At 39.0% G+C, this 20082-nt stretch overlaps 5 protein-coding genes and 1 long non-coding RNA gene across 6 annotated transcripts; 4 read left to right on the top strand and 2 right to left on the bottom strand.

The window, feature by feature from the left end:
* Positions 1–46: 46 nt before the first annotated feature.
* On the top strand, positions 47–865 carry LOC133836322 (ragulator complex protein LAMTOR3 homolog). The gene is made up of 3 exons (XM_062266737.1): positions 47–196; positions 265–463; positions 634–865. Exons 1-3 carry the CDS (start codon positions 153–155, stop codon positions 769–771), a joined length of 381 nt encoding a protein of 126 aa, XP_062122721.1. The 5' UTR covers positions 47–152; the 3' UTR covers positions 772–865.
* Positions 810–2955, bottom strand: LOC133836320 (glucosidase 2 subunit beta). The gene is made up of 2 exons (XM_062266721.1): positions 1892–2955; positions 810–1732 (listed from the first exon to the last, which is right to left on the bottom strand). Exons 1-2 carry the CDS (start codon positions 2880–2882, stop codon positions 1068–1070), a joined length of 1656 nt encoding a protein of 551 aa, XP_062122705.1. The 5' UTR covers positions 2883–2955; the 3' UTR covers positions 810–1067.
* A 271-nt stretch (positions 2956–3226) lies between these two features.
* On the top strand, positions 3227–4398 carry LOC133850266 (mitochondrial inner membrane protease ATP23 homolog). The gene is made up of 2 exons (XM_062286312.1): positions 3227–3992; positions 4054–4398. The coding sequence occupies exons 1-2, from the start codon at positions 3327–3329 to the stop codon at positions 4252–4254; spliced, it is 867 nt and encodes a 288-aa protein (XP_062142296.1). The 5' UTR covers positions 3227–3326; the 3' UTR covers positions 4255–4398.
* A 19-nt stretch (positions 4399–4417) lies between these two features.
* Positions 4418–5577, top strand: LOC133850268 (uncharacterized). The gene is made up of 4 exons (XM_062286315.1): positions 4418–4510; positions 4565–4813; positions 4882–5301; positions 5360–5577. The coding sequence occupies exons 1-2, from the start codon at positions 4450–4452 to the stop codon at positions 4609–4611; spliced, it is 108 nt and encodes a 35-aa protein (XP_062142299.1). The 5' UTR covers positions 4418–4449; the 3' UTR covers positions 4612–4813; positions 4882–5301; positions 5360–5577.
* On the bottom strand, positions 5529–19795 carry LOC133850264 (villin-like protein quail). The gene is given in 8 exon segments (XM_062286310.1): positions 5529–5742; positions 5813–6004; positions 6062–6799; positions 6801–7103; positions 7582–8527; positions 8591–8793; positions 8854–9063; positions 19507–19795. Coding segments are annotated over 8 exon segments (2733 nt in total). The 5' UTR covers positions 19534–19795; the 3' UTR covers positions 5529–5628.
* LOC133850672 (uncharacterized) lies at positions 16475–17837 on the top strand. Its single transcript, XR_009895680.1, has 2 exons — positions 16475–17106; positions 17163–17837. It is a non-coding gene; the product is annotated as an uncharacterized LOC133850672 (long non-coding RNA).
* Positions 19796–20082: the final 287 nt, after the last annotated feature.

Below are 20082 nucleotides of genomic sequence, written 5' to 3'. Positions count from 1 at the left end.
TGATTTTTCTCTTTTTCATTTTAGCATTTTTTTCTGAACAGTAAGTCCATATTTAGCGCTTTTCTGCATGTTTGTTTTGTTTTCACGGCAAACATAAAAGCAAATATATTTTTTGTTGTATTATTATAATTTTGTTGTTTGGGGCTGTCGTCATGTCGGACGATATCAAAAAATATTTCAACGGTTTGCTGCACAAGTTGGTGACATTTAAATACCGTTATTAAAAAAGGGCGTCTGCTAATTGCTTTTGTATTTTCCTCACAGGGTCAGTGGACTCTACGTGATTCAGATAACGGACCGCGATGGAGTCCCGTTGCTTCGTGTTAGCCACAGTCAGGAGAAGAATGTGGACTTTGCATTGATGCCTTCACTTATCCCAACGTTCACCACAGCCAGCGATCAGGCCAGCAAACTGGGTTTGGGCCGCAACAAAACCATTATTTCCATGTACTCCAATTATCAGGTGGGTGTGACCAGCGTTCGCTGTTGACAGCTGTCTGCTTATCATTGATTGATTTTATACCCTAGCTAGTCATATAGGGTAGAAGGGTGTTAAAAGTTAGTTGGTTTATGGACTTTCTGCTTGATTTTATTTATCATGATGCCTCACATTCATTGTTATTCTTGTTTTAGGTGGTGCAAATGAACAAATTGCCTTTGATCCTTACATTTGTGGGCGCCGAGGATTGCAATACGGGTCACATTCTAGCGCTGGAGCATCAGGTGGATGGGTATCTGGAGGACATCAAAATGGCCGTGACAGAGTCGTAGAAAGCGAGGAAAAAGAGCAGGAACAGCCTCATAGCATATGTGTAGTATATAGAATGTATATTTAAAAAATGAAACTTTTTACTTGGCTCTTAAATGCAGCATACATTGAATATTTGTCTACGACCGAATGCAAAATGAGCGCGCCTTTGATATACAAATATATATAGTACGTGGGGGAATGATCAGCAAAAATCACTTTACAATTACAAATTACATTTACTTCCATTAAGAACTACAAACTGCTAACCAGATCCAACGTTTCGTTTCAACTATCAATCTCTCGTTGTTGCTATCTTTCAAAGTTCATCGTGCTGATTCTGTTCGGCGGCCTGGAAAGCCTCGCTATCGCAGGCAGCTGGTGTCTCGAATTCGAAATAATATTCACACCGATTTGGCTCACTGACTCCCGTGATTCGTGGCTCCAAGGCGCACTTAATGTTGATCAGCGCTGAGCGTTGTGGTCCATTCCAGCAAGCTGCACCATTCGAATACTTTTGTTTGCTATACTTGTCGCCCTCGCCCAACCATTGATCCCAACGACCCAAAGTGGTTTCAGCGCCACCGTTGCGTGGCTTTTGCGACGCACGATCGAAGGGACACAAGGTGTAGACATATTCGCGATCCTCGAACGTATAACACTCGCCATCAAGCACCGCCCACTCCTCGTTCCGGCCATAATCCTTGCCTTCCTGTTCGTCCAGCTCCTTGATTTCATGCTCAATTTCACGAATGTGGCGATCCACCTCATCGAAAGCATTGCGCGCCTCGTTGGCTTGTTCGATCAGTCGTTGTGTCTCAGGATCGTAATTGGGTGCGGCAGTTGATGTTTCTGAGTCGGCAGTGGCTTCTCCCACGCCCACATCGGGCTCGTCATCCTCTTCGTACTGATCCTCTTCATCTTCGTTGTCCTCTTCGCCATCGTGACCATGCTCATCAATTCCCAGTTCCATGTCCGCTTGTTCTACAATAAAAAAGTAGTTGCATAGGTAATTGGAAAAGATTCTAAATAAGGATTTCGAGATAAACTCATCAAACTAATAGTCGAATTCCTACGAAACTTTGAACTATAATCTTAAAAGAATTGGACATCTACAAATTATAAATATACGGCTTTACTTACCATCATTGGCTACTGGGGCCTGTGGGGCTTCAGTGCTTGGCACTTGAGGCTTTGGCTGCTCAGTCTCTACAACTGGCGGCTGGAAGAGACCTTCGGCCAGCATCTTCTGTGGCTTGATGCGTGGCCAGGCCAAAGTGACAAAGGCATCCAGATCAACACGTTCGCGTTCATCCAAAAAGTATTTGGCCTCCTCGACAGTGACAACGCCATTGCGATCGCTGTCTAGATTCATGTCAACCATTAGTTCGGTGATCTCCACAAAGCCATCCTTGTTGGCATCGTAGCGCACAAAGCTGAGCGTCGCCTCCTGGCGCATTTGCTGTGGTTCCTGCTCCGCTTGCGCCGTCTCCGCATCCAGTTCACGCTGTTGCTCCTTGAAGGCCTCCATTGCTTCATTTTCTAAAGCTTCAGCGTTGCGCTTGAGCTGCTCCTTTTCAGCTTTCAGGCCTTCCTGTTCCTTGATGCGTGCTCCCAGCTCTGAGCGTCGTGCCGCACGATCTGCCTTCAATTGTTTGCCGCGGGTAATCATCTCCTGTCGCTTCTCAGCGCCCCGCTTATGCAGCTCCGCAGCGTTGCGCCGCTCAATAGCTGCCGCTGCGCCGAGTTCGTTGCAAGTATTGCCACAGCCCACGACGGGCAGCTCGTCGCTACCGTCGCAACAATCACAAATGCCGTCTTGCACCTGTGAGCTGGGAATGTCCAGCGATTGATGTCCTTTGTTGATGCAATGGAATTTGGCTTGGGGGCAGGCTGAGGTGCCGGGTTCATCGCTGCCATCGAGGCAATCACAGTAATCATCGTTCACCTGAGTGAATGGTATCGTTTTGCTGCCATCCAAACAGGTCCATTTACCATCAGAGCGCGGTTGATAGAGCGCCGCCTTAGCGAGTGAAACGCCGCGAGGACGCGGAACTTCGCCGCCATAAACGGAGGAAACTGTGGCGACTGCGCATATTGCTAATAATACGAATTGTTTGTTTGCCAGTCGCATTGTGAAAACTGAACCGTAGCAATTACGTGGAAATTTTACACTTGTAAATGCCGGTCGACAATTAAGTGTGGAGGCTAACGGTACCAAAAAAATACCAGAGACTGCATACCATAAAATACTGATATATCGGTGCGAAATATCATTCCGGTAAATGATTATATCGAAATACAATTTAAAAAAAAAACGCTATTGTAAAGTGAATTTTATATTTTATTATTAATACATTAATAAATTTTTGATTTAATTTATTAAAATGAAAATATAATTAAGTTTCAACTGTCAATCACATACACTTTGATGTGAACCCCGATTTGCTTGTTGCGTATATGGGCCACATTGCTGCGATTATTAGGACGCATTGGCAGCACTGGCAAAACAGCTGCCGGTTTGTTATTCAACTATTTGCCTTACCTACAGCAGGGATAAAATAAATAAACCAACACAATGGGTTTGCTGACACAAGTGTGGGCCAAAGCGGCGCCAGCAAAGGAGACGACTCCATCACCACCAGAAGCTGTGATACTGGCCGATGCTCAGCCAGTGCAAGATGTAAATAAAACGGCTGCCAACCCAGACACAACACCACCAGCAACAACACCGGACAAAGAGCCAAAGGAATGGGGTTATGATCTCTATCCGGAGCGACGTGGTGAAGCTTACAAACCAAGACTGTCACACATCCTGTTTGGAAGCGAGGGCAAGGAGAGCATCGATCGCTACAAGTGCGAACAGAACGTTTATTGGTGCGTGAAGAATGGTCCGCTCGTTAAGCTGATGATGGGCGCCCTGCGCAGCTCCGGTTGCCCCATGGATCTGCGGCGTCACATCTCTTGTGAGGTGTGCGATCCCAGCGTAACTGGTGGCTATGATCCGGTGTTGAATCAGATTGTTGTCTGCCAGAATATGGCCAAAAACAAGAGCATGGTGCATGGCGTCTTAACCCACGAGATGATTCACATGTTCGATTACTGCAACAATGATTTGGATTTCCGCAATGTGGATCATTTGGCGTGCACAGAGATTAGGGCAGCTAATTTGGCGCATTGTTCCTTCCTGAGTGCCATGATGCAGGGCGATGCTTCGCCATTTAATGTGAAGGAGGCGCATCAGGTGAGTAATCTCTACTTTAATCTGAAATCTATTATTACTGATGATCTTTCGAATCTTGCAGAACTGTGTGAAATCCAAGGCCTTGGCCTCGGTACTCGCTGTGCGCAATATTAGTCACCAGGCGGCTGTGGATGCAGTGGAGCGCGTCTTCCCCAAGTGTTATGCGGATCTGGAACCGATTGGACGCCGAATACGCCGCAATTCGACGGACCAACAGAAGGCCTTTATGGAAGCGCCCATGTATGGCTACGATGTGTATTAGAAAATCAAGAGCAGCAGACTAATTCAATTAATCGCTGCAAAACGCAAATTATGTTTTAAGAATTAATGGCATAACATTAAATTAATTTTATGCATTATTTTCAAGGTTGAATGCAAATAAAATTAAATACAAGTCAATGATAGCTTTAAATTAAGCCAGCAGTTGGTCCGAGAGTTTAGTTAACTATTGTGAATCATGGAGGACTGCGAAATTATTGGCATTCTAATCGAGTTTATAGGGGAAATCATATTTGGTTGTAAGTAGAATGCTGTCTAAATCCTTGCTATAACTAAACACTGTTTCCTGTCAGCGGATAATTCGTATAATGATTATTCAGAATCAGTTGAAGATGATTAAGTGCTCAACGAAACCATTTGGCATCCAACCAAGCATTAACAAAATAATATATTAATTAAATTACCACAAAAAGAAAGACAAAACAATTTACAAACTATAAAAACCCCCCGAAAACTCAAAAATCGGTTTCATAAAATGGATTGCTGGGCTTTGGTGGAGGCTTTGTTGGGTTTCTTCAACGATATGTTCTTCTCGGATATCAGTAAGTAGTACTATAATAGAAGATATCATAACGAAATAAATTTAAATTATATTTTCTAATTTTTTTAGCTGATGCACAGTACTTTGGCGATTATTATTATGATGAAGATTATCAATAATAATAATAGCAATTATCAATAATAAATATAATAATAATAAAGTGTAGAAATCATGAATGCAAGTTATTAATACAAATAAAAACAGTTCTGAGCACATTTACCCTTAAAAAGCATTTCCACTGACCCAAATCACGCGCATCGATAAATTGAGGATTCGTGCGTTTGATTAGAATGAAATTACCGAGTTTTTGTCACGGCTCATTAAATGGTCGACAGACGATAAAGAATCCAAACCGCAAAATGGGCGTCATTTAGTCACAAAACGTTAAACACGCCAGCAGCAACAGCAAAAGCAACACACATAAATTAAGCATGTTCTGGGATCTATTGGGTGGCATTTTCGACTTCATAATGGGACTGATATTTCCAAGTAAGTGTGGACTTCGCTTCGTGATGAAATCATTTGCAGTTGCGCTTATTTTCAACAGGTTCCGGTGACGATGAGCCGGACTCCTCGGAGGTGGAAACAAATCCTTGAGATGAGCGCATCTTTGAATTGTGTTGTGTGCATTTCGCATAATATATATTTCGTTTTAATTCAAAAAACAGCAGTGCTTAATTATAGTCTATTAATTCGGAGTATATACCATGCATATATATAATTATATATATAAGTGGCTTTATTACTTCTCCAAATAACTAAAAAGCCCGATTAAAATATACTATATACAGAAGGAGATTAGCGAGACGAGTCGTCTCAGAACAATTTGTAGAGCTTCTTGAGCTCCTGCTTTTTCCACTTGGGCAGCTCATCAAACTCATAAAAGGACATTTTAAAAACTCCAACAAAGTCATCGTGCGTTAGATGAACCTGCAAGAGAAGAGAGAAGAAAAAGATTTAATTCCATTTGAATAATTGTAAAGTGAAGATCTGAACTAACTTCACGTCGCAGCGGATTAATTTCGGGTGGCAGCATATCCATTTCCTGCACCAGCACAGAAAGCGGATACTTCTTGTGGCCATCAAAGTCCTTCTGATTATTGTTCAGATGCAGAGCGGAGCCCTCACTGAGACCATTGCTGGGCGCCACGCTGCCCAGTTCCTGACGCATCTGCTCGTAGCTGAGAAAGTTCTGTAGAAGAAATGAATCAGTTATTTATTAAGTGAGGAATATCGTTCATTCTCTTGCCTTTCCCAGCTCATCGTGCCACGTCTCAAAGAAACCCTTAAACACATTGGGCTCCGCATATTGACGCACCACAGCCAAAGCTGTGGCCGAGCGTCTGCCAAATGGCGCATTCTGCACATAGCTTTGTGCTATTGCAGTGTATTTATCGCGCTCCTGACGCAACGCCTTCGAGCCCAGCCAGACGTAAGCCAAGGTGCCTGTGTCCAGTATGTATGTGGAGTCGGCACAGAGATCCTTTTGCTCAAAACCCAATATTTCCTCGCAGCGCAATTGTGTCTGCTGCCACCAGACGAGAAACAATTGCACTGGCGGTCTGGGTTTCGTTGGCATTGTGGTGTTCAAGTAGCAATTGTTGCTCAGCGTGGGCGAAATGTTGCCATTACCACCGCCACTGTTGTTGCTGCCGTTGCACATGCTGCCGGCGCCGCTGCTGCTGCTGCTCGTAGTGCTGCTGCCACACGATTGCCCATTGATGACGAGCGTCTGATTAAAGTACATTGACACCGATTGCCAAAACTCTTTGCTCTCCTTGCCCTCCAGCATCAGCGAACTTTCGCCCAGTAGTGCGCCCACCGATTTGGCCATCTCCCGAGCATCGCCAGTGCTGCTCTGTCCACACCAGACCCACACATGATTCGTCTTGATGACATAGCAATCCTTGGAGCTGATCGCCGACAATGGATGCTCTTCGACAGCCTTAGAATTGTAGCTGGCATCGCCATAGATCTTCAGCAAAAAAGGTCTCCAGCATAATATTGGTCTTGAAGTCCCAATTGTGATTGTTATTGGAGTGCAGCAGCTCGCTGCGTTGACCTCGCATTATGATCAGTTTGCCCTCGAAGAGCTGCAAGAAATGCGGTGTCTCATCGAACTCGTAGAGCTGCACAAACATCGCCTCCGCGCCTTGCATCGACTCGAAACTAGTCATGGCAAAGCTATCTGCCTTGGCAATTGTCTCCGCCGATGCCTCCGAACCGTTCCACTGGTAGATGATGCTCTTGACGCCCACACTGGCCAGATCAGCGGGCACAACAGTGGCACACTGAAAAGTAAATAATAATAAAAATATTAACAATCTATTGCGGTTTATGTCAGACCTTTTTTTGCATATCAATTGCATAACTTTCAGCTTCATTTCAGTTAAAATAACAAATGTGAACCTATAAAACTTTTAATACTGCGAGTTACAGAAGCAATACCTTTAGCTTTTAATTGAAAAGCGATTTAGACTGCGATTTAGACTGAATTGAAGATCGTATCAATTAAACTTTTTCCGTAACATGTGCCAACTTTATGCGTCTAAATCATTCATCACAACTTTAGCTCAGATGAATTTCTAAATATAAAATTAGAGTTCAATTTTCTACTACACTTCCCTTACCTAAAAACACCTCTTCAATTCTGTTTAATTTACACATGAAAAGAGTAAAGCTTAAGCCGCAACCACAGCCACAACGCTGTGCTGAAAGCGAACACAATTGGCAACACACCAAAGTGTTGGCTGTTTGTTGGTCACTCACCTGAACGGTGTACTTGACCACATAGGAGGCGTTGGTGGTGAAGACCGTCACTTTGGTGGCCGGCAGCTCGACCAGTTGATCGCCAAAGATGCGATACAAAACACGCTCGCCACGTCCATCGTCCACCAGCTGTGTGTCCGCTGCCATCTTGGGGCGTTCGCACAGCAGAACCGCATCCAATTTGCCAAACTTGGTGGACACAGGCTTGTGGCCACGTGTATTATCCTGCCACACAGTCAGCCAGTTGCCAAACAAACGCTTAAACTCCACGGGTTCCTGTCCCTCGAGCACACGCACTACGAGCGTGCTGTTTGCATACTTCTTTTTCTTCACAAATGCACGTCCATTGCCCATGGCCGTGAGAGCATCCGCTTGAGTGGCTTGGGCGCCAACCCACAGCCAAATGCTTTGGCCATAGTTGTCGAGCAGATAGACACCATGTGCATCGCTTAGATCATCCTTGCTGGGCATGCCCACGTCCAGCTGATCGAGATGCAATCGCCCACGTTGATTGCACTTGTAAATGCGAAACTTGTTGCTGCTGCCATTGATATCGCCATTCGACTTGGAGTCATAGCTGTTGCTGTCCAGCTGCTGATTGGATTGAAAGACACGACGTTGCTGCAGTGGCAACACCATATTCCATGCCTGCTTGTGCTCCGCACTCATCGACTGCTCGTAGCCATCGTCAACGATGCAAATGGTGCCAGAATCCTTGCCACGCTGTCGCTGCACCCAGGCGAGCGCACTTCGACGCTCAATCGAGGCACTCGAGCGTCCAATCCACACAAAGGTGATGGCCTCCATCTGCAGCACCATGATGTAATCCGAATTGAAGTGTGACCACTCAATCTCAGCCAGCTCAATGGCACGCAGCCACTTGCGACCGTACAACTGAAAGAGTCGCACCTTTTGCACCGAGTTGATCAAGGCGCCAGAGAGTACACTAGAAATGAAAGGAGTATTTATTATAAGATTATAGTCTGATTAAATATAAAAGATTACTCACTCGTAGCCCTTCTTGAAGTAGGAGAGAAAGCGTGCGCTTTCGTGATTCTGCGTCTCGCGATAAATGGACGCCACATTGCCTAGATACGAGTCCAGCTCCTGAATCTTGTGCACAACATTCGAGCGATTCTGTTCGCTGACATTGCTGCCCAGCCAATAGTGTATGTAACGCTCCAACGGCACATTCGGCTTCTGCTCGCGTGTCTAGTGATCGAAAACAAAGATTAGTTGGGAATGGAAATTGCCATAAAAAAGAGTACTTACGATGGTCTCGTGATTCGCATAGTGTCCCACTAAACTCGATGCATAAATGATGTACGCACAGTTGTCGTAGAATGTTCCATATTGTGCTCGAGCAACGGCTTCTAGGCGATCCTCGTCGATCTTCCACAGCTCAAAGGTTAACGCATGCTTCGGCACCTTGCGGAATGTGGCATCCACCTTCAAGTCGGGTATTGTGTTTGGACGCACCTCCTGTAAAAAATTATTTGTAATTGAATTAGTAAATTAGTTAGTTACTTATTTAGATACAAAAATAATGAAGTATCAATTGGAGATAGATTATAGTTTCTTTTAGGATAAAATTGTATTCATATTTTGGTTACGTTTTTTATGAATTTTTATAATTAATTTAACTTTCAATATGTCAGTTGCTTATAGCTTTTTTTTAGGATAAAATTGAGATTAAAAACGCAATATAATATTAATATTAAACTTCTCTTACAGATTAATTTATAATTTTAGTATGAATAAATATTACCAATTATTAATAATGATTAAATTCTTAAGCAAATATTTATATATTCTTTATTCCAAACTGTAACAAGTAGAATAGGATTTAGAAAAGCTGACTTCAATATTATTATTGACCCAAAGACATTTTAGACCTAATTTATTTTGCATATTTCCTACACTCTTAAGCGTGTATTGCCCATTACATAAAGTTAGCTTGGCTATTAAGCTGAAAGCAACTCCAATACAGTTATTATATGTTTTAATCTTATTAAATTGCACTTTGAAAAGCCTGACGAAACGAATTGATCGACTTTCGCAGCTGCATTTTGTTAGACCACATATTTTGCTGTTGATTTCCACGCCTCAATTATGTGGCTTAATGACGCCTGTCAAGGCGCCATTTAAAGAGCTTGTTCGAAGACACTAAAACACCTTTCGAACGCTCTATAATTGTTGTCCACTCAATGCACTTCAATCGATGCGACAGTTATCATCAAATGCCCCAAGGCGAATAAAACAGTTGAGCCTCTGCCTCTGACAGCTGTGTCTGAAGGATATAGACGTCGATCAAGGCATCGATCGACAACAGAAAACCAGACAAAGTAGTTTTGATTATTCGGGGACGGGTATTGAGATGGCAGTGTACGCTCTGCATTTGGCTTTTCCAATTTGAAGTGATAGTGAAAACTGTACTAGAGTGACGACTGCGACTCTGACTCTACGCAGCCAGTTTTTCTTTCTTTTTGTATTTATTTGGATTTTGTTTTTATCAAACATTAAGTTTTTATTTATTTATGGAGCGTGTGGAACGAGTGGAAGAAAGTGGTTTGAGTTTGTGTTTGGAGTTTTTTTCCGGGCGGCGACTTCTCTTCGACTATGCAACCAGCTAACAGATCTTTATGTCATTAGCTTGTGGCTTTTTTCATTTAATTAATAATCGTAATCAACCTTTGTCTTGGACTTTTTTTCTTTCCGTCCACTTTGATAACTTTTATTTACATTTTCATTTCCATTTCCATTTCCAGCTCCATTTTCATTTCCATGTATTTGGCAGCCAGCGTGTGTTCATTGACCAAAAACAAGTTCATGCTTCGCCTGGCTTCGCTGGTTGGGTGATGGCATCACCACCATCATCAGCCTTCATCATGAGGCCCAAACGACATTTTATAGAAATCAGAGACAGCAATTATAATTGAAATTGTTATTCGAGTTATTTTTTTTTGTCTGCTCTCTTATATCTTTTGTTAGTCACATAAAATAACATAAATAAATTCGTCAAATTGCGCGCAAAACATTTTAATTATTGTCTGGAAATGGCAAGTGAATTGGCTTGGTCCACATTGCACTTTGGGGCTGATAAAGACTGAAGATAGAAAGAGAGAAGATGGTGAGGCATCGTTTGGCAATTGACGCTATGATTGATTGGAGCCAAGATTGTGCGCTGACAGCCAAACTACTATTTGTCACTTGGCCGTAAAAAGATGTCTACAAAAACAAAACCAAAAACCAAAAACAAAACTGGAACATACCGCTACACACTCTGTGCTCCACATGATGTTATTAGTCTATGTGTTTCTTCAACTTTCACACAACACAAGATTAATTAGTGTCATCATCAGGCCAAGAAATGTTCTAAGAAAGTGCCAGCAAACGAAAAGAAATTCACGCTGTTCTTTTTTACAATCACAACAAATTAACAAATTAAAGCGTTTTCGTTAGAAATTTCATTACGCTAAGTTGTGGTTTTGGTCGCCCTCCACCCCCTCCTAAAATATAAATGATATAATATTTTTTCGTAGTATGTTAGGCCTCTTATAACAACAGCTCACGACATACAACACACGCGATTTTGTGTGTACTGTCTCTCTAATTGCAATTAACTAAAACAAACAACAAACAACAAACAACTAACAACTATTTGCCAGATTAAAAAGGTGAAAGACCCCCAAGAAAGCGAATTACATTCACGTGCATACATTACAGATGATATAAATGCGATAAACGAAACTGAAAACTTCTGAATGTAATTATGAAACTCGTGTTTATCGTCTCGTTAATGGTTCTAATTTGTCTAGAATTTTAAATGGTTTAGTGTTTAGAGATAAACTAGATTTAATTATGATCATATATACTAAAGAAAATTAATTTCTGTGGGTTTTTTTTAATGTTTATCATAGAAAAAGCGTAACTCGTTAAGAGGATCTCAAAAAGAAGTTTGATTAAAAAATATTCACAACAAAGGGCTTATAATATTTTGTGTCATTTATCAAAAATAAAATGGTTCATTAAAAAATCTATTGAATTTTAAAGTTTATACAAGAATTATTTAAAGACGTTAAATATACATCTCAAATCTCAAAAAGTAGTTTTAGTGAAAAATATTCACGAAAAATTGGTATATTTTTCTTACCAAAAAGAAAATATTTCATGAAATTAAAAATTCGATGGAATTTTAGACTTTATTTAGAAATTATTTTTTAAATTTGTTGAATATATGTACTTTATAATAAAAAATTGATTCAACTTTCATAGTATTTTCCTAATTAAACGCAATTTAAATAAATCGCAGATTAAATAAATCTGCAACATAAGTATCATGAAATTTCCTTTCCAAGATTAACACTTTAATTAAATAACATAATATAAGCAACCATAAAGACCAAACACTTTGTGTTGACATTAATAAATAAAATTTCTCTGTTTCTGTGCAAACTCAAAACCTTCTTTAAAAGCGTGTTAAGCGCTGTCCAAACATCAAATAAATCGAATAAACGTTGCGAATGCACTTAATGCAATGATAATATATAAAGCGAATAGATACCAGTAATAATTATCAGCTTGTAATTGCAAAAGAGATAGAAAAAGAGAGAGAGAGAAGAGACTAGAAATTAACTTGTCGGCTTAGATGGAGTCAACTTGAAAGAGACAGTTGAATTTGATTGTGGGGATTGTGGGGAGGCAAAGATAGAAGACAGTCAGACATAAGTATGCATAATGAAAAGCCTGTAAAGTAAATACCGTTTCTTTTGGTGACAATGTTAGCTCCATGTTGATGTCGTTGTTGTTGCAGTTGCTGTTGTCGCTGTCGTTATTCGACTGTCTCTTGCAATATTGGAGAGCAACAGGTAGGCAGCCTTGAACTAGTTTTCAATTGCCGGCGAGCACTCAAAGTGAAATCCTTTTCCAAACTCGATTTTCTTACGCGCACCACAAATTTGAACTATTTCTCTTTTTTTTTTGTTTTGTGTTTTCTTATATTTTTGCGTTTATTTTTTTTTTTGTTACTTTTATGATTAAAATATAGTTTTTTTTTTTTTGTTTATCGTTTACTTGAGAATTTGGTTGAGTAAATAAATTGTAGTAAAAGTGATTAGAAGTCCAATGAATCAAAGATCGAGGAAAATCGAGACACCTTTCTCACAATCTCGCCACTCGCGTGAGATTCGCGACGTCGTGGAAACGAAACCGTTAAGAAGAGCACTGCGAGGAGACTGCCAGCCAACTGACTAAGTGATGGGTAACGGGTTGAAAAAGTTGGTAACTGGCTGGTAAAGCTGCTGCTACTCGACCGGCGACCGAGTGCGTTGTCGCTGCCAGAAAGCCAAATGCAGACTGGTCGACGCAAATGCCGAGCCACCAAGTTTATGGCCAAGAGACACACGAGTTTAGCCAACTGGGAAGCGTTTTTGGTTGTGACTCAGACACGACAACGAAGACAACGACGAAGCCAAGTCTTCGTCTTCGTCTTGGAGTTTAACTCTAACTGCGATTGCGAGTCGCGAGTTGAGAGTGTAGCATGAATGAAATTATCAGTTATGTGTCTTTGGCTCTAAGAAAAGTGAGAAAAGCGCAGAAAGCGCAGCATTTTACTTTGTGGTTTCTGAACAGTGAGAGGAGGCAATGCAGAGGGAGCTTAAAGCCAATGGAACATTAGCCATGTGCATAATGCCACTTGATATAAGTAACAGATAGATAAACAAACATACAGAAAAAAAAGGGATAGTTGTTATTCTGGCATTACCCTCTAAGTACTTGCACTTACTAAAAGCACAAAGAGTCTTATGATTGAAAGACTGGGAAAGAGGTGACAATTCTTGAGAAGAAGACTTTGACACTTGCTTAATATTAAGATTCTAATTTAGAGATTGAAGAGTTGTTATTGAGGTGTCATATGACTTTCAGTAAATATGTTCTTACTTTATAAATATAGAAAAAATTATAAACGTCAAATTTTTTAATTTTAAAGAACAGAGTATCTATCTAGCAAGAGCTACGTTATAATTATAGAGTACTTTTTTTTAACATTTCTATTTTTAATTATTCAGAGCACAGCATCTAAAACATTGCTTTGAGCTATAAACTACTTAACAAAATGTTGGCTATGAGCTTTACACATTAATATTTTTAAAATTATATATTTTAGTGTTCTAAGATCAGTCTATAAAATGTAAATATTAGTTTTGTATTTATTGCAAACTGCTTTCGCCTAATAAAATCTATACTTACTTACTTGAGTTAAGAGATGAATTTTAAAATGTTTTTATTAGAAATATAGTCGCATAGCATAGTAGCAAATCATTATGATTAAAATGCCTATTCAAATATATTTTAACTTTAGTATAATTTTCTGTCCTTAAAAGAACAATTGCTCAACATTAATTTCTTCCTATTCTTAACTCAATAAATCAAGAATTTGTAAAATCGGTTTGATATTTATCAGAAATTATTTTCAATTGTACATTTTTTATGTAATTTTAGCAACATTAAATAATTTGAATATCCCATTAAAGTTTAATGAAATTTTTTGTCCATAAATTGACAATCGTTCAACATTAATTTCCACTATTCTTAACACATAAAATTGAAATGTTGTAAAATTGGTTTGCTATTAATTAAAAATTATATTCAACATTCACCACTGATTTATAATTAAAGGAAGTATTTTAAGATTGTTTTCAACGATTTTAGCAATCCAAAATAATTTGAATACCACATTAAACTCTTATGTAATTTCCTCTACTTAAATAAGCAATCGCTAAAGATGAATTTTTACTGTTAGTTTAATAAATTTTTTGAGATGCAATTCCTTGCCAAAAAGCATATTTGTTAGTCGCCTTAAGCTTATTTGTCTTCCGTATTAGCCACTTGTTGTATTGACATTTTCCATATGCAATCATGCATTGCATATACCATATAGTGAGAGGAGGTAAACTTAAGTACTACTTCAACAACAGATAGATAGATAGATGGATGGATGGCAACTATCAGGTTTCCGATGGGTTTGTCAGCTGCTTTGCTTGGCTGGGCATTTACTTTTATGATTTATGCATAAAAGAGATAGACCGACTGTCAGTTCGATCGCCCGACGACGCATCGTCTATAATCATTTGTCTCAGAGCCCAAGGGAAACAATGGAGGTTCCCCTATCTCTACTCTCCTCTCTCTTTCTGCTATGTGTCTGTGTCAATTTCCCGGTGAAAAGCATTTGAAATGTTGGCGAACTTGCTTTATGATTTGTTTAACAATTTGATGTTTTGTTTTGTAGTTTTTTTTTGTATTTGAACGCAATTAAGCCAAAATGTTGGTAATCGCTTTGCTCGACGACTCCTTAATGAGTCAAAGTATTTGTGTGAAGCGTGAAAGACGCTAATGGGCCTATATACTATGTAGTAAGCGCCTTGGGTCTTCAACTGAGTACATGTATCTGTATTTGATGTCTGTTGTTGCATTTGTATCTGTATCTGTTTCTGTAACGCCTGACCATTGTTATTGGTTCGAGTGCAACAATAATGCTGCCTTTCAAAATACAAAAAACAAAAACAAACCGCATCGACTCACACATATTTTCCCTCTGCAACATTTTCAAATAGATCGCAGACTTTGACTTCAACTTCGACTCTGACAAGTTCAATCAACCGTTGAGGTTGAGGCGTGAACCAAAACGAAAAATGGAGGAAAAAATAAATGAAAGCAAAATGTAAATGCAAAGCATTTGCCATTGGAAATGTGCGACTTTTAGCATATTGAAAAGAAGAAAAAATTCAACAAAATAAAACTGCAAAATATGATGAAAAATGTAATTTACAATTTATGGTAATTACACACGTCAAGACACAACAATTGACTTTTCCTTTTCTTTTCATTTCTGTTGTTGTTTTTATGTTTTTTGGTCTGCAACAATCTTATTGTGTTTGCTTTGGTTTTTCCTATGGATTTTCTTGTGCAGTCTACAAAGAGACTCAGCTCAAGACAAACACCCATTAACGACATTTACGTAAAGTTTAAACAATGCCAGCGTATTAAATGCATTTTACTTACTGGCTAACAACAATTGCAACAACAACAGCAACTCTACAACCTGGCTGCGATTGGCAAGAGCAGGGAAATATCAAAGGGGGGCAAAAGGGGAGGAAAAACCGGAGCACGTTCAGAGCAAAATGTACCGCTTTGATTTTTCTTTAGTATTCCATCTGCTTTTAGCCCCGCTAGCGGTGATTGTGCCGATTTGTGTTTTTCTTTCATTCGCACACTCTCAGCATCAGCTGGCCTTTTCATTAGCCAACCAACATCGCGCATCTCTCTGAAGATGGCTAAACTATGGCAAACACGCTGCCCGACTGCGACTGCGACTCCAATTCCAATTCTGATTCCCCATGCTGTGGTTAATTGCCAGCGCACAGAGCAGGCCAAGACCAGACCAGGCTAGACAACTCTAATAGACAACCACATGACCACAGCTGTTTCCATCACAAATGGAAATGTGTTCTTTTTCTGTACTTCTTTTTCTTTTTTGCGTTTTGTTTTCCAGTTGTAAGTACACTGAATATGTCATCAGGTGTGTGATGTGTGGAATTTAATGATCTTGTCCAAAAGTGTGGGCACTTGAAAGTTACTTCACAAAGCGATGAATTACAAAAGTGGAATCTCTTAGTAATTAATTGATTTGAAGAAGTGTTTAATGATGCTTAAGACTTTCGAATTTTCATATATAATTTGTCTTGAAAATTTCCTATCAAGAGTTATATTAACACTAAAGATTTTGAATAGTATAAGCTGAACTGACGTATTTTGATCTAAATCTCTTTACAGATTTCTCATTTAAATTAATTGCAATTCAAAATTATGTTTTTAAAGCAATCTTAACTGAACTTCATGGCAAACTTGATGCCTTTAAGACAATATGTATATAAAACAATATAATATTTATAAAATAATTACTATTTAAAGTACAAATTTTAGTTACCAAACCTAAGTGCAATATTCCCAAAATGTACAAAATTTATTTCGATTACCATTTCTTACTACTGAACCCCTTTCATAATTCAATTTTCTATCAACATTCGAATTTCAGTAAAAAGCAGAAGCAATAAAAAGAGTTATGTCACCATAACAAATAAACAAGAGTAATACATTTGGAAAAAAGAAAATGGAATTATAGCTATTGTTGTCATACAAAAAGGTAAACAAAACGCAACTCTGAAAAGAGTAACTAAAATTCGATTCGGGATGAAGTCATAACGAGTTCGATGCTAACAGTAATAATAATAAAATATATTGGCTTTATTGTGCTGAAAATGCATTTAAGACCAGCATTTCGAATTGTTAATTTGTTTTGATAATGCACAAGCCAAGCGCCGCGATTAATCAATTCGAATTCGAAAGGCAACCAAAAATACATACGAGATTTATTGAAGAGGAGGAGGAAACTCATTTTAGGAAATTTGTTGCATTTCTCTGGATTTGGAGTTGGATTTTGTTTTTGCTACCGTTAGGATCCGATTGGTAATTGTGAGCATATCGAAAATAAATCCAAGACAACTGACAAAATCTCTCTCAAGTGGCGATGAAGAAGGAGTTTGTGGTTGATGTTGCTGTTGTTGATGTTGCTGCTGTTGTCTGTCTTCCCACGCCGAAAGCTTTTGAGATGTGGGTGCGAGTTGCAAGACAAAGTTCAAAATAATTTCAGGTACCGTGTATTATGGTATTACATTGTGGGTGCTCGACTGGCAAAGAAAGCAGGCAAGCAAAAGGGCAGGCAGTCAGATAGTCAGACAGTCAGAGAGTCAGACAGTGGAGTGATTGCACAAGAAGTTGAACAACAATTGCTTGAAGTTAAGCCATAACAGTCAAACAAGCGAGAGCAACAGCTGCTGTGGCTGCTCATGTTGCTGCTGCAGATGTACAGTAACCGTTATTTAACAGTTATTTAACATGCAATTAACCTGGCCCATACTAAAAAATGCAAATATATGGCCCGGCACAGTTGAGCCGCGTCGAGATAAACCCTCCAGTATTCCAGTTCAGCTCAGCTCAGCATCGGGAGCTGGAGCTAAAAACCTCGCCTCCGAATGTTATGGTGCAATAACTTTCTAACCAAAAAAAAAAAAGACCAGAAAGAAAGAGACTAGTTTGCCTATTCTTCTATCTCGCTCTCTCGGCGGGGGTCATTCATCTTAATTATCACACGGCCCAAAAAGAAAAACCTTCCAAATTAAACAAAAATGCTACTTTAATGGGCTTGGAAATTCATTAGACAAAGGCAGAGCAAACCCAAAAGAGAAAAAAACAAAATATGATCACATCCCCATTTTGACTAGCCTCTAAAACACAGTCCATTGCTGACCATTTGCATTGTGCGCCCGGAGAGCGAGTAGATCTGAGATCTTAGATGGTAGACAACTGGGTCTGGCCCATCAAAAAAATTTGTAGAATTAGAAAGCTCTTGGTCTAGTCTGCAGTGTTTGCTAGCCGTAGAAATTATTCCCACCTTTATGGCCGACCTCTTCGTGTTCGTTCCTTCTCTTTTTTTTTGGTTTTTGGTCTTGTTTGGTTGTCTAATCACCGGAAGCTATCTCTAAGCATCTATCTGGGCATCGGATCAGTAGCAGACACGCTTAATTACAAAAGCCGCGTCTCCCATTTCCGGCTGTGCTCTTCACTCAGATTCACATTCACATTCAAGATACATAAATCTATTTTCATAGCATCCCATCGAGTTTCGGGTGTATATTCAAATTGTGTAACGTGTTCAAAGTGTTTATTTTCTCTTCAAAGTTTGCCTTGCTAATTAGACACGTTTTGCTTGATTTCTTCCAGAATATGACTCCTCGATTTATATATAGAATAGAGTTGTGTGTCATTGATATTTTGCAGCTATCTAACGGTAGCATTTCTACGACAACTTGTGTTACTATTGGAATATTACTTGTTATTGATATTTTATCTGAATGTCATTTTGAACAGACAGTAGATTGCCTCTAGATACCTTTTCTATAAATACTTCGTTATTGAAGAGGCAATTTATCAAGCATAAAGTTGATGAAAATACAGTAAGAGAAATTGTAATATTCAAATTCGATATATTCGATATACATATATAACTTTCTGGAAATTCTCTTTTTAAATTTTTCAGTACAAAATAAAATAATTTATATTTGAAGCTTCCTCTATATCAAGTAAATTATTTTTTCACGTCTCTTAAATTTAATCTGTCGACACATAGAAATCGCACCATTTATGAATAATCAAATAATTAACAAGTTATGTTGCATTATCTAATATTACATACATAGATAAATTATTATTATTAGCTGACATCTATTGAACGTAATCTAGCGACTAAATATGAACAATTATATCTCAATTAAACGTTTTAATATGAGCATTTAATTATTGTTGATATTACAACAAAATGTAATTTGGGTAATTAATTCATTATGAATTAAAGTATGTCAACATAAAACTATGTATGTCGAAATACTGAATATGTGGAGAACGTGTCTGGTTAGATTTCCTTCTACGGTACTTTAAATAGAATAGAAATGTCATGATCTACAAATACGTTTTCTATGCTCACGTTTGAAAAGCGAGACTCAAACCTAGAAATGTACCCTTCTCTTAAACATGACTATGTAAATTTGGTTACATTTCTTCTTCTTGCAATGCGATTGTTTTTGTTTTCTGCTTTGCAATTACCTTTCGTGCGCAAGTGGGACAGACGTATTTGTGTGTACATTCGGTATCTTTGATTATGCTATTAAAGTACCAATTAATGTACATTGGTAAATATGTACAATTTAAAGATGTCTTCATGCATATGTATGTACATATATGTAGTTAGTTTTAATAGCATTGTTAGCACATGCAATAAATCAGCATTTTAATGCTTATTTTCACACTCACCTGCTTAATGAAGTTAAACGGTGACATTTTGTTCGCACTAATTCGCGGTTGTTTTCGACGTCGTCTTTATTGTAGTTGTTGTTGTCATGCAAAAACACAAAGCACAAAAGCGAAATGAAGACAAACTGCAAGCGACAAATGCAGCAAAGCAGCTGTCTTTTTTATGGCTATTGTTGCAGTTGTTTGGTTTTGTTGTTGTGATGTTTGTGTTGCAGTGTTGCAGTTGCGCCAGCAGTTGTTGCACATACAAAAGAGACTTACAAGTGCCGCTCCCCAATTAGTGCAACACCAACAAATTAAAAACAATTTAAATCTTTTTCGCACTCCTTTAGAGCTGTCACCAAAGCAAAGAGCGGCGTCTCTTTTTCTTAGCTTTGCTTTGCTATTTTCGCAAATTTACCGTTACACAAAACACTCGACAATGTGTACACACTTACAAATTGAGAGAGTAAGCCAGCAAGTGAGAGAAAGGTAGATAGAAAGAGAGAGCGCGCGCGTGTGCAGATTCAGATCGTGTGCTATAATTAACGTTTGTTGCTGCTGCTTTTTGCGTAATTCATAATTTCTTGCGAAAAT

The sequence above is a fragment of the Drosophila sulfurigaster genome, chromosome 2L (genome assembly GCF_023558435.1).
Source record: "Drosophila sulfurigaster albostrigata strain 15112-1811.04 chromosome 2L, ASM2355843v2, whole genome shotgun sequence".
Lineage (NCBI taxonomy): Eukaryota > Metazoa > Arthropoda > Insecta > Diptera > Drosophilidae > Drosophila > Drosophila sulfurigaster.
The sequence above is the reverse complement of the archived record's forward strand: the minus strand, read 5'-3'. Positions and strand labels throughout refer to the sequence as shown.

Bases quoted from the DNA above. Each gene is read 5' to 3' on its own strand.
- LOC133850266 (XM_062286312.1), top strand. From the start codon at position 3,327: ATGGGTTTGCTGACACAAGTGTGGGCCAAAGCGGCGCCAGCAAAGGAG. The intron at 3,993-4,053 runs GTGAGTAATCTC...CGAATCTTGCAG, and splicing joins ATGTGAAGGAGGCGCATCAG to AACTGTGTGAAATCCAAGGC.
- LOC133850268 (XM_062286315.1), top strand. From the start codon at position 4,450: ATGGAGGACTGCGAAATTATTGGCATTCTAATCGAGTTTATAGGGGAA. The intron at 4,511-4,564 runs GTAAGTAGAATG...GTTTCCTGTCAG, and splicing joins AGGGGAAATCATATTTGGTT to CGGATAATTCGTATAATGAT.
- LOC133836320 (XM_062266721.1), bottom strand. From the start codon at position 2,882: ATGCGACTGGCAAACAAACAATTCGTATTATTAGCAATATGCGCAGTC. The intron at 1,733-1,891 runs GTAAGTAAAGCC...TTTTTATTGTAG, and splicing joins GGCCCCAGTAGCCAATGATG to AACAAGCGGACATGGAACTG.
- LOC133836322 (XM_062266737.1), top strand. From the start codon at position 153: ATGTCGGACGATATCAAAAAATATTTCAACGGTTTGCTGCACAA. The intron at 197-264 runs GTTGGTGACATT...TTTTCCTCACAG, and splicing joins TTCAACGGTTTGCTGCACAA to GGTCAGTGGACTCTACGTGA. The intron at 464-633 runs GTGGGTGTGACC...TTCTTGTTTTAG, and splicing joins CCATGTACTCCAATTATCAG to GTGGTGCAAATGAACAAATT.